The sequence below is a fragment of the Physella acuta genome, unplaced genomic scaffold, assembly GCF_028476545.2.
Source record: "Physella acuta isolate Inbredline_101_S28 unplaced genomic scaffold, ASM2847654v3 ptg000245l, whole genome shotgun sequence".
NCBI lineage: Eukaryota > Metazoa > Mollusca > Gastropoda > Physidae > Physella > Physella acuta.
The window spans coordinates 48,006-62,267 of NW_026731764.1; the positions used below are offsets into that span (position 1 = coordinate 48,006).

At 37.2% G+C, this 14,262-nt stretch overlaps 1 protein-coding gene across 1 annotated transcript in view; it reads right to left on the reverse strand.

Moving 5' to 3' along the window:
• Nucleotides 1-5,438, reverse strand: part of LOC131938481 (protein amalgam-like) — a 30,678-nt gene extending 25,240 nt beyond the window's left edge. The window contains exons 1-3 of the mRNA XM_059296537.1: nt 5,431-5,438; nt 5,208-5,223; nt 3,654-3,861 (exon numbers count right to left, since the gene is read on the reverse strand). Coding sequence (XP_059152520.1) covers nt 3,654-3,861; nt 5,208-5,223; nt 5,431-5,438 — 232 coding nt within the window. The remainder of the gene's footprint in view (nt 1-3,653; nt 3,862-5,207; nt 5,224-5,430) is intronic.
• Between the last annotated feature and the right edge of the window lie 8,824 nt (nt 5,439-14,262).

Sequence of the window (14,262 nt, forward strand, 5' to 3'; positions counted from 1 at the left end):
GTTGTACTGCCGGTGTTTTAAATATAGCAACATTTCTTTGACAACATGTATTCAAATGATTCAAAAGTATTATATGTCAAACCATGGTTAGAAGTATAGATTTTAGGCAATTTGTACTTTTTAAAATTTTATTTTTAAAAAAATGATAAATGTAAGTAGTAATGTCGAATGATTTTCTGTCTAGTTCAATGATAGCGATTGCTTTACTGATCGAACGGCATTGTTCTACACTCTACAGCTTTATCTATCTGAACAACAAGTAACTGACAAATGTATTCGTCAAACTGCTATATGGGCCTATTCCAACATTCTACATCTTTAAGTTTCAACTATATGAACAACAAGTATCTGACCAAGGTATTTGTCAAACTGCTATAATGGCCTTGTCCGATATTCTTTAACCTTCAACTATCTGAACTACAAATAACTGACTAATGACCTCGCCCATCTAAACTCTCCTAGCAGCTTATTACAAAACCTCTGAAACAGTGTGTACACATTAATGAGTGTACAGTTTCTAATTTAATGCGGTCGTTAAATTACTTTTCAACACGCAAATTACTCCCACGCCTAGCGAAATCAATGCCATGCAAGTCCCCCTCCCATCCCCCAATTTTCCTAACCATACCTGATTAAAACTAAAATTTCTTTCAACTCAGAACAAAGCATACGCGCAATAAGGTTAACCTAGGTAAATGGGGTGTTCTAATTATAAGTTTAATACATCGACGTAGATATTAAATGTAAAAAACAAAAAAACAAATTTTTTTTTTTAAGTTTTGCACAAGATTTAGCAGCAGTGAAGCATCGAAAAGCAGAAAAAAACAAAACCCCTTATTTTAATCATGAAATGTCTTCAAAAACGAACAAAGCTATTTTTATTTCGAATAATAACCTGGAAATCTTTAAGAAAAGCTGACAGGCTGTGTGAGAGAAGGCTGACCTGCCCTTGTCGGGATTTCACCCGTAGACTCAGTCTGTTAAGGGAGATACGATAGCTGTTTCTAATGGACGAATTGAGGGGGAGGGGTGGCTTGACATGCGTCACAATAACGAAGAAAATGTGCAGCTCATTCAAGGTAGGCAGTGCGCATTTCACTAAAAGTGATAGAGTTCGTAGGGTAAAGGGAAGATCACTCGTTACCAAGTACAAAGGGAGATCACCCAAGTTACCTAGAATAGAAGGGTGATTACCTACGTGATCTAGTATAGAGGGGAGATCACCGTAAAAGATGTGTCACGTTACAAAGTGCAGAGGGGAGATCACCCAAGTAACCTAGTATAGAGGGGAGATCACATTAATTTCCAACAAGAGGGAAGATGTGTCACATTACCAAGAATAGAGGGGAGATCACTCAAGTTAACATAGGTAGCGCCGATCTCTATTTTTATTCAGATAAATTAGTAGTGTGAAAATACTACAATACTGCCAAACAGACAGAAGCGCTTATATATATATATATATATATATATATATATATATATATATATATATATATATATATATATATATATATATATATATATAATCAAAATATCAAGAGATCTAGAAAAAACAAGAATCAGATAATAATTCTCAATGAACCAAATTTGAAAGTAGCTAACTATATTGGTAGGCCTTGAAAACATTGCATAGGATTCCATGGTTCTATACCTTCAATAGGGAGATGAGTTACAGAATAATTTAACAGAAATTATATTTATAAACATTGCTGGCAACATGACTGTGTGTGTGGGGGGGGGGGGGTGGAAGTGGGGATCACAACTTGCTTGTTGTGGGTGTATTCGAAACATTATGTATGCAAATTCTATGTTGATTTTAAAGTACCCTTGACTAGTTTGAACCACGGCTATATCTGTCCTAATTAATATGTAATTAATATCTCATTTGCCTATTTTAAAATTGTATCTGGACTGTGAAATATCGAAGCTAAAGAATTACAATATTCTAATTCTAAATATAATTACAGATTTTTTTTACAAATATTTTAGGGTCTGAAACTTAAAAATCAAGATTTAAAAAGCGTTAGAATATTTTAATTAGAAGTTTTAATTAGAGAAACGACAAGTTGACGACAATCTGATTGCATCATTCAAAGAGCGGGGAGGGGGGGGATGGGGCTAAATAAATGCTGGACTAGACCAAACCAACCAAAAGTGGTTTATTCTTGGGCTAGTGTGGACGTTACTAGATAGCCAGCCTAGACAGGTAAAGACGTTACCTGATTTCGGAAAAAAATATTTTCATAATATATATTTAGAATACGTGTATTGAAAACCACATTATATAACCATGGGATATGAGGAAATATGTCGGTTATTGGCTTTAATGTGAATTTGATGTGATTTCATGAAAACAAGATTTAAAAACCCTAGTTTATTTCACCATGCATTGGCCCCATTTATTTTTTTTTTCCGTCCAGACTTCACAAGACAGTTTATTTATTTGTAGAACAAAGAAGTCATGAGCAGGTAGAATAAATTAATTCTAATTAGAACATTTTTTTATATTAGTTCATCAAGGGAAATAACACCGATAAAAAATATTTTCCCAAGGGAAATAATTAGCCACGTGAAATATAATAATGTTCTCTAAAAATTGTCCAAAATTCACTTTTAAAACTCTTTTTTTTTATTTTTCTTTTACGAATGTCAACTAAATGGGATTTATAGATAATTTTTCTGATGTTACAGAAATGTGTATACACTTTTGGTAACCTAACCTTTATGGTATGCCTAAGTACTGGTAACATAACGACATCCTATGCTGTTTTAAGCGTGACAGTACTACAATACATCAAACGACGGCAGCTAATTAAAACTACATTAATTAAAACTAGATCATTAATGTTAGTTCAAAGGGTTGGTTGCACACTTCAGCTCACACTTTGTCAAATTGATGTGCTTTATTACGGCACGCATTAATGTTATCATTTTGTTCTTTTATTTTACTGAACTAGACATTTAATGCATTATGTATGTACTAGAAAATAGCTAGTTTCCTACAACTACAACAGCAGTTATGTGGTATAATTACTTCTCTCTTTAATATGTCCGTATTGTTACTGTACTAGCAACTATGTCACTGTTTTGTTACTGCATTAGAAACTGTCCCTATTTAAGTAATTGTTACGGTATTTTTAAAATAGCTATTTTTTTCGTAGTTACACTAACATCTATCACAGTTTGACGTACTCTTAATTCAGTCGTAATAATGTCACTGTATCAAGTAATTTTTATTGAAAATTAATTATGTAAACCTATAACAAATTGTTAATGCACTCAACGGTACCATAACACACCTACATTAGATATCAACCTACCTGAACTATAACAAAACTATTCTAATTTTTAACCCTATAACTCCCAAACATCTTGTCTTATGTTTTATTGTGAAAAAACAACTGTAATTACTTTCCAAAATACTTTTGTATTCTTATTTATACTAAACATGAAATAGGAATAAAATATAAAACGCACACACACACACACACACACACATATATATATATATATATATATATATATATATATATATATATATATATATATATATATATATATATATATGTGTGTGTGTGTGTGTGTGTGTGTGTATAAATAGGGCCTACACCTCTAATTTAACTGTACTCAACATAATTCTAATCATTTACCTGTAACAATGAGTGTGACGTAATAGCGCAGGTGTTTCTCCACCGAGCTGACCTGGCACTCGTACATGCCCATGTCCTTAACCTGCACGTCGTGAATGACCAGCACCCACACGCCGTTGCTCATCTTGGCCTCATAGCGCGGGTCCTCGTGGAACTTCTGGTAGCCGATGGTGAAGATGGTATCGTTGGAGGCTAAACGCCAAACGACCTGGGGACACGGGGTAAGAGGTCAAAGGATGTTGTAAGTCAGAGGTCAATAAGGGGGTCGGCGTGGTCGAGTCGGTAAAGCTCATGGTTGCTAAACCGAAAAGTCTCGAGTTCGAACCCTCGGGCAGATGAGGCTCGTTAGCTGGGGAAAACCACTCTTCTAGGAGAGACAACTCCAAAATCAGCAACTGCTGCCTTGTAGATTGTTCTTGGTTGGACAAAGGCTATGCAAGCAAATCCAAAAAGAAAAGCAGGCTGAAATCGGAGTCAATGGCCTCAATGGCGCATAACCAGTTGACACGTAATCCTTAATTGTGATGGAAGCATGGTCGAGTCAGCAAAGCTCATGGTTAATAAATTCGAAAAAAGTTTCGAGTTCAAACCCTCTGGCAGATAAGGCTCGATCCCTCCAAACACAAAAAAATTAAGAACGAAGAAGAAGAAGAAGAGGTCAATAGTTTAGTGGGTCAGAGGTAAAGAGGTTAGTGGGTCAGATATTAACAGGTTAGTGGGTGAGATGTTAATATGTGTGAAGAGGGTCAAAAGGCAACAAGTGTTGTGGTCAGAGTTCAAAGGGTTAGTGGGTCAGGGGTAAAAATGTGAAGTCGGTCAGAGGTCAACAGGTGCAGTAAATCAAAGGTCAGATGCGATAGTTCATTGTCGTGCAGTAGTGTTTTATGTGTATTGTATGTGTCACACATGAATATGTGATGATAAAAAGAAACTATTAAGGAAACAAACGGATGTTTAAACAAACAAAAACGAAAAATGTGTTAATTGTTAAAAATTGTTAAACTAGCATTAGATTTCTGATGCTGATTAAATTTATCTGGCAACCACAGAACAATAGGAAGGTTGGATCTTTCTCATAAAAAATGAAAACAAAATAATTGCACATTATTTATTTTACAATTTATCACAACAACTCTAAAATGATTTATGAGGCATGAATTATTCATATATTTAAAACACAATTCAACTTTTTATACAAATCTTCGTCCTTTAATAAAAAAAAAATGTATTTCGTATTCTGACAACAAGTTTATTAATTGTGATGTGTGTCAGTAGTCAGTGTGATTGGAGTGCCTGATGTCAGTTGTTCTGGAGTGACAGTTAGCTGATGTCAGGTGTATTTATCAGCTCCACTAAGGTGTCAGTTATTATGTTTATGGAGTGTCTACAGCTTTGTATAACTACTAAAGTGTCTGGTCTATTAGTGTCTATTCGCTACACTAAAAAAGTAATGTTTTGTAATTAATCATTTTTATTGATAACCCACATAACCAACCCTTTAATTAAAACACTTTTTTTTAATTTCGTTAATTGATTAAAATACTAATCGCTCACGTTTTTCAGCTGTTCTCTTTCAACGAATAGGGGAGTAGATAGACTTTATATTAGGGGAGTAGATATACTTTATATCAGGGGAGTAGATATACTTTATATCATGGAAGGGGATATACTTTATATGAGGGGAATTGATATACTTTATATCATGGAAGCAAATTTACTTTATATCGAGGATATACCTAGCTATTTAGTGCCCCAGAGATCATGTGATCGTCTTGACCTTGGCATTAACGTACTTGTGTGTATGCCTCAATGTGAGGTGCGGGAATTATTCAAACTTGAGTACCCGGATATCAACCCCCCCGCCCCCCCCCCCCTTCACTGCGCCAGATATCAACCTACAAACAAAAACACAGTTAAGATATTAAATCGACCATAAATTGAACTAAAATTGACATCCAATGTACAAGTATTGTTATCCAAAAATGACCTAAAAATGACCTAAAAAATGACCTAAAAAGACCTACCTGTTTATTGCCCAGGTTTGTGACGGGGCACTCGAGTTCAGCGACCTGTCCCACCTTATAGGTGTAGTTTTTGTTTCCAGGTAAAAATTTGGGCGGGGAATGCATGTCCAGGGGGGCTTGGCTCCTGGCATGGCTACCTGGAGAGGAGAGAGACAGGTAGGTTTAATTACATGGAACTACACATTAATTAGCAGAACAGGTTAATTAGCCTAGACATTAAGCATTGTAAGAGAGATTATCGTATGTAATGTTAGATGTGGTTGTTGTTTTTTGTTTTTGGAGAATAAACATTGTATTTACGTGGGGGAAATTGTTTTATATATCTTAAGCGAATCTGTGAGGTTTCCTGAATGTTGATGGGAAAAAGCATTGATTTGTTTTCTATATTGTATTGCGATTGTAGGCCTATGCGGTGAATGTATATTGATTTGTATGTGTAACGAAATGATTTAGTATGTGGTATTCGCACTATTTGTGGTGATATGCGGTAGTGTGCAAGAGTATGAGGTGAGTAATTGTGCTTCTGTTAATGTATATGGTGAAATGTTTTTTTTAGTTATAGTATACCGTACTGTCACCAAAGAAAATGTCAATAAATGTCGTTGATTTCCTGGTCCCAGAACTGTTTCGATATACTCTCACCAATGTTTTAATTGTTGTGTCATGTTATGATTTCTGGTAAATTTGTCCCGGTGAGTTAAACGCTGTGGATATTTCCCCGGTAATTTTTCCCCCGATGTTAATTTTTGTTGCGGTATTTATTTCCCGGTATTCAAACTTTGCCGCCGTATCGCCTCCATACTACCCCCCGTCCCCCTTAGAATTAACTTGGTTAAATGAAGACGGCATAATGAGGTTAATTATCCTTTGATCACCTGAGGATGAACAGTCCACGTAGGTTTACGTGCATCAAACTAAGGCATCAGAGGTTGCACATTTTTTAAACAATCAACGTTTAGTGCTGTTATTGTATTAGCATATTTTTTAAACAATAAACGTTTAGTGCTGTATTCTATTAGCACATTTTTTTAAAAATCATTAAACGTTTCGTGATATTATTAGCACATTTTTTTAAAAAAATCTGTAAACGTTTAGTGCTGTTATTGTATTAGCACATTTATTTATCGGTAAACTTTCGGTAAAACAAATCTTGAATAGACTGTCCCCTCGATTTAGTAAATTGTATTACTAGAAGGTTGGCACAATTAAAAAAATATAGAAAGGATTGAACTTAGTAGAATATTTAAACAAGTAGAAAGCTATTTAATAGGCGGTATGTGTACTAGGACATTTATCACAAAAAATAAATAATGCTGTTCGAAGACAGTTCAGATACCTACCATAATATTTACACACGCAATAACTCTCATAGAGTAAGACCTAGGTGTACTTGAATGTATACACAAGAAAGTAATTGTTTTAAGGAGGCACGCATGTAATAGATTATTTGCACAAGTAATTAAGCGGCTATAAAACAATTTTCCTGTAAAAACGATATTAATGGAATATGTGTGCAGGTAAAGGCAGATTTTAATGCTTGCATGTGCTGCAGATGTTGACCTGGATATTTTAACCAAACATAGATTGGGTTAGATGACGTATTTAGGGAACTGCACCACTGCTAACACTGGTTTAGGTTTAAGGAAGGTTAACTTTTACCCGAGTTATAATTTTTTTTCTTGAAGTGCCTTGCTGCGTTTAAACAAGCACTAAATAACTAGGTGGAGCTATTTCATAGGAGAAACAGTACATGAAAATGTGTGAGTAAATGTTGAGTACGTCATCCCACGCGACAATTAGCTGCTCACGCACAGCGGTGCTCAACGCTCATGGTGGCTGATTACATGAGCAATCAATGCTAATTAATAAAGATCAGCTAATTCCCACAGTCAGCACTGCGGCTTTTCATACCTACAGGATGAGATATTTATGACTAATCTAATTAATGAAGCCTATTTTGTAGCCGGGTCACATGAATGGTAGACCACAAACCTAGACCAAGAAAGATAACCACAAACCTATACCAAGAAAGATAACCACAACTCGAGACCCAAGTAGAAACCAAACTAATGGCTATAGCTACAAAGCTAGTTAAAGAACCACAAATCTAGAAAATGAAAAACAAATCTAGTCCCAATAAGAAATCAAAATCAAAAGGCTATAGCCACTATTCTATACAAAGAACCACTAATCTATACAAAGAACCACAAATCTAGACAAAGAACCACAAATCTATACAAAGAACCAAAAATCTAGACAAAGGACCACAAAGAATCCAAAACAAATAGCTATATATACGAATCTAGATAAAGAACCACAACGAAAAACCTAGACCGATGTCTCCAAATCTAGACCAATAACCAATAGTCTAGTCATAAACAATAACACAACCAGACACGAAAAATACATTTTCTAAAAGTGTATATACATTACTAATTCAATATACTAACATTGAATCCTAACCCCCCCCCCCCCCCCCCCTAGCTGCGCGAGTGATCGAAATATCACATAATATTATTAAGAAATAGAGAGCGAGAGAGAGAGAGAGAGAGACGGAATAAGGGAAAACTGTAAAGTAAAACAAGGCGTCAGTAGTAACAACAAAAACTTCCCGTACAAAAACAAAAACGAACATTACGCTTTTCATCGCCACCACGAAATTAGAAAAGTTCAAGGCCGAGCTATTTTTAGTCTTCATTACCGCCGACTTCAGTCTTAAGTGGATGCCAGAAAATCTCCAACCTTTCGATATTAGCATAAGATTTCCAGAGTCCACAAAATAATACCTAGACGAGTGAAAATAATAATCACGTTTCCCTCCCCCCCCCCACCCCTACCATCTAAAATCAGATAGGGTCGGGCGAGTTGGGGGACCTAAAGTGGGACAGGCCCCGGGGCTGGGGGTGAATATTGCCAGGAGAGTTGAAAGAAAATGAGGAATCAGTGGGTGATCAGACGATAAGTGTCGTCTGGGGACAAGCGGTTATGGGGGAGGGGGAGGCTGGGTGTGGGGGGGGGGGATGTTGTTGACCAATGTTGAACTGTGTGTATTGGTTGTTGGACATTGAAGATATGTTGACGAGGGTCAAGGTTGGTGTGTCATGATTGTTGGACACTGTGTGTTCAGCAATTGATGTGCTGTGTTGGCATTTGTATTATTATTTTTAAGCAATAGTCAGTACTGCTTGGTGTCAATGTCAGTATTGTTTGTAAAACATCAGACAGTGTTATTCGAAGCGTATTCCAGTAAACTGTGTCTTGGCCGCTGACAGACAATATTTCTTGGCCACAGAGAGACAATGTTCCTTGGCCACTGGCAATGTTCCTTGGCCACTGACAGACAATATTTCTTGGCCACAGAGAGACAATGTTCCTTGGCCACTGGCAATGTTCCTTGACCACTGACAGATAATGTTCCTCAGCCACTGACTAACAATATTTCTTGGCCATTGATAGACAATGTTTCTTAGCCATGCATAAACAGTTACATTGCCATTGTAGTACATTAACTGCTAGCCTGTTGTTCAAACAAAGATATTAATGCTAAAGTCAACAGTCGCTTAACTATAATGATTATTAAACACTTTAAATGATACTTAGGACATAGATTTTATGGTTGTAATAGCTAGTGTAGTTAAGATAATTGTGGATGTCATTAATTCGGACATTATAAATTATACGGATGGCTGCTAATGTGGGGGTTAAATGTGTATTTTAGTCACGTGATTACCCATAGATTAGATATAGTCTATTTTTTATGGAGGTCAGCGTGGGTGAAGCTCATGGTTGATGAACATAAAAAGTCCCAGTTGAACCACTGGGCAGATGAGGCTCGATATCTGGGGACAGCCACTCTTCTACGAGAGACAACTCCAAAATCAAACAACTGCTGCCTTGTAGTTTGTTCTTGGCTGTACAAAGGCTATGGAAGCAAATCCAACAAGAAAGCAGTCTGAAATCGGAGTCAACGGCGCATCAAAAGTTGACACGTAATACGAAATTTTGTTAGAGGGACCATACAACACTAGAATAAGTAGCAGTCTAATGTTTTAGCTACTTCATGCCAGGTACATGCTTTTATGAAATCTGAGGGTTAACGATAGGTCTGGTATGTTGTAGAATATCAATACTATAAGACCAGAGGGAAGAAAATCAGAGGAGTATTGAACATTGGTAAGAAATATTGATAATGTGAGGCGCATTGAAAACCTAGGAAACAGGGGTTGGGATTCCAAAGCAAAATGAAGCAGCGTTCCAAAAATCAATGCGGTCTAGTTTAAATATACAACGCAGCTGGGATATATTTTAGGCAAGCTAATTTAATTTCATTCAACTTTTTATACTTACAAAAAAAAATCATTGCCAAATGCACGTATTATTTTAGCTCAGTGAGATAAGGTCATGGGCGATTAGACAACGTTTTAGAGTCTATCTTGGAAATATTTAGAGAGACAATGAAATGAAAACAAAAAACACGTCTGAGGTTTAACTAATTATTTCTCATAAGACCCAGATTCATTTCAAAAGTGCTACTCATCGGAAAAGACTTCCTAATAGCTTGCTGTCAATTCTCTAGACCCGAAGCCTGTACGTATTGATGTTTCCTCTACAACTGAGTGACTCTGATTAGCATTGTGGGAAAAAAAACTCCGACTAGTCAAGACATCACAAAACAGGACAGCACAACAAAACCTTGGCTACACACGAACGCTGAGAGAACTCAGCCGTCAGATAGAGTTATAGATGTGTCTACCTCATGAACAAAACATTGCTCACTCCTGTCATTTCACATTGTATGAGCACAACACGCATCAACAGGGGTGAGTTATCCTCTCCCATAAACTTCAGCAACAAGCCACAGTAAACACAAAGGCGGGGGATTAAATTAATTGGGTTTATATCTTTGGGTTATGGTGCTAGACTTGAAGATAAATATTACAGATCAAGTCTTTTGTAGCTATGGTGCCTGTCTTAAAGATATATCTTAAAGACTACGTGTTTATTAAGACGAATGAGCAGTACTGGATTACTAGATACATAACAACCAAATTTTTAGCTAACTGACATATGCGTTGTATACATATTGCAGGAATTGGGAAGAACATATACGCCAGATTGTATGTGTATACCAGTAAGTCAGACAGACCCATATAAATTCACCGGCATTGTGATATAGTATCGTCTCATAATAATTTTTGTCGGTATCACTTTTGGTTTAGTTTTAAGCTTAAGATTAAAACAAATGCCAGGACTAGCAGTGTTTCTTCCAGACTTTTTTCTCCGGGGGGGGGCACTTGAAATTTTCAGGGGGGCGGTAGACTTTCTTCGGGCGGGGGGGGGGGGGCGGACACTGTTAAAAGTATATATTTTCTATATATAAATATATATATAAATTTCATTTCGTTCGGGGGGGGGGGGGCGTGGCGGTAGAATTTTTTCAGTGGGAGGGGGCTTCGCCTCCCCGAAGAGATGCCTGGAAGAAACTCTGAGGACTAGGGGTATTGTAGCGACCAATACTATAATAAGATTTTAATTTTCCAAGTCATTGCTTTAAATTGTACCGTTCAGTTAATCGTTAAGACAATGGCGATCCTTAATTTGAAGAGATCATCTAAAATGCTGTATTTATACGATGGTATAGCCACGATAACAAAGCGCCGTTTGCGTTACTGTTGTTTCACTTTTATTTTAATAGCTATGGACTTATTTTTTAGTGTTGTACTTTTTTTATAGTATAATCCAATGTATTATGTGAATTTACTGTAAAACCTGTTTAATAGGTCCATCTATATCCAGGCCGAATTGGCCCGGGGAAACAGGTTTTATCTCAGCGACTTCCGGGTCAGCAAGGGAGGCGATGGGTAAACGCTGCGATCAATGCTACAGCGAGTACAGGCCCCTGGGCGCGCGCAAGTTGGGAGGCTGTCATAATGTTTGCGCCCCGGAGATTTCGCGAGGTGCATGTAGCCCGAGGGGGTGAGTACATTATCGTCAGGGGGTGGGGGAGGGCGACACGAGATATCGGAGTATCTAAATCATGAGAGGCGGAGGGTGGGATTTGTGGGAGGACGTCTTAGAAATGTTGCGATGACCTTTGGAAGGTTTCTTGACCCCGGCAATTTTTCTATTTGGGAGAACGTAAATCAGGTCTACGGTAGGTGGGGGGGGGTAGGGAGGGGTCGTCGAGGAAAGATGGGTATAATCGTAAATACATTAGGATCTAATTTTACCACACTGCCTAGTAGATGAAATTAGAAAACCAAGTTCAAGTTCACCAGGTTACTTATACATATGTTAATAGGGTAATTATTTTTTTAAACGTTTTTGAAAAAAAAGTAATTATCTGAGTTTTAAAAATTGATGTTGCTGGTATCTCAAGGTCATCTTTAGTTCTTTTTTTGTATTTGAGATTCTTACAACATTTCAACCACGCAATGCTTCTGGATAACTAGATGTTCTGCAAGGATAATGAACTCACGCAAAAGGTTATCTTAAAAACTTAAAGTGCATTGTGGGAATCTTTTACTTAAATAAAATGAAAAACTTTAATTTTTTTATGAATAAACGACCTTCATTCTTAAACAGTAAACAAACTGCTTCATTTCAAAATAGATGCATTATCAAATTGCCAAAAAAAAAGTTTCTCCACAGTAAAACCTAGCTTTAAAATACCGCGTTAATCCTTCGCGTTGGAGATTGCCGGAACTTAAGATAATTGTTTCCATTTAATTAGAGCATTGTCCTCAGCGGGATGAGTACCCCGTTGTGTGGAACTTACCCCTAATTCTGGCTAAATGGGATCGTAAATTTGGCACAAGGCTGGAATAACGGTACCATTATGTCTTGTATTAGGACTAGCGTACACAGTTTATAGCTGGAGAGGGGGGTTGGAGCCGACGGGCTGTTGATAAGAGACACACTGGTTTCATTTACTGTCAGCGGAGTTTAGTGTGGTATCGTGCAGGTACTCAACATACGGTGACCTTGTTTGTGGTTTGAATGCAATTAGTTGAAGGTTGTATCATTGCAGTTCTAAACTTGGTATAAACAAGATTATAGAGTATAATGATTTGGTTATTAGTACGGTAAAAGATATACTAACAGTCATGTAATTCACGAAAAGACCATCTCAGTAAATGTAGATTAAAGGTCATGAGGTAGAGATGGTAGGTCGATAATCTGAGACCAAAATAATTTTTTTATCGTGGGAAGAACATAAAGATGTCAATCTCGCTAAACTAATCAGAAGATGGTCGTATTGATTTGAGTAGGTAAATCGCGAATTATGGAGGTTAAGTATTGAATTTATGTGGATGTTAGTTTATGTTGCATTTTATGTGGGAAAATACAATTTTTACAAGGGAAGGTAGGTGTTTTACGTGTGGCGGTAGGTATTTTACGTGGAGTGGTAGGTATTTTACGTGGGGAGGTAGGTATTTTACGTGGGGGTATTAGTTCATACAGAGATGCAATCATTTGAACTGAGAAACCCTCCAAATTAAACCCTCCAAATAATGCTTAATGTCGGGAAACCACAGACGTAATTGAGTAGACATCCGGTATCGTATGAGATTATCTATAATCCTTTAAGTGCTAAGATCATAGGAGATGATAAGAGAAGCATTTAGGTCCTGGCCACCACTTACACATAAGCCCAACATTTACAAACAAACCCAACATTTACACTAGAGCCCATCATTTACAATAGAGCCCACTATTTTCACTTAAAACCCACCATTTACACCGAAACACCACCCATTAGCCCAGGGGATCACCCGTTTATTTGAAATACAACCAGTTTCCATATTTCCCTTCGAACCACGCCCAATTCTCACGGGATCGAAAGGATTATAAATCCACCACTATCAGGTACTGGCTTAATGGCGGGTCAATGCATACTAATGACTCAATAATATTGTTGGAGAGATTACTGGTAACTGGATATAGCATAAGTTCTATAAATAAAACGATGGGTGACAATGGTGGCTTATAACAACTGGGCCAGGCTACGGCCTCAGGGAAATATTCGTTATCTAGAAATAACTAAGTTCGGTAATAGACGCCATAGAGGCAATTAATAATACATGTAGCTGCCCTTTGGAAGTGGAGTTATTATCATGACGCATGCGCTGTGTGGTTACAGACTTTTCTGCGCATGCTCGGCGCCATTACTGACGTCCTGGCAGAGCTTTACAGTAATGGACGTCATTGTTAAGTTACTTTAGAAGCTGCCGTCCTGTGGATTATTTCAAAGTTAGGGTCCTAGGTGCTTTAACCGCAGGTGCTTTGACCATAGGGAGTTTGACCACGGTAGAAGACGTGTGGATACGGTACACAAGATAACATGCGTTCAATATAATAATGAACATCATGCTGATCAGTTCGGGTAAATGGAGTTCTGTGAAACGATGTCATGTTAAGGGGGTACTAAATATGACGATTGATGTCATCGTTTAGAAATTCCAAACACATCAAGGTATTTGCTACAGATAGATATTTAAAAACAGTATATGCTTCTGACTGGGTGTCGAACCTCGGTTTAAAAAAACAACTCATTACAGCTTCTCTCACAAGAGGTAGGCGAA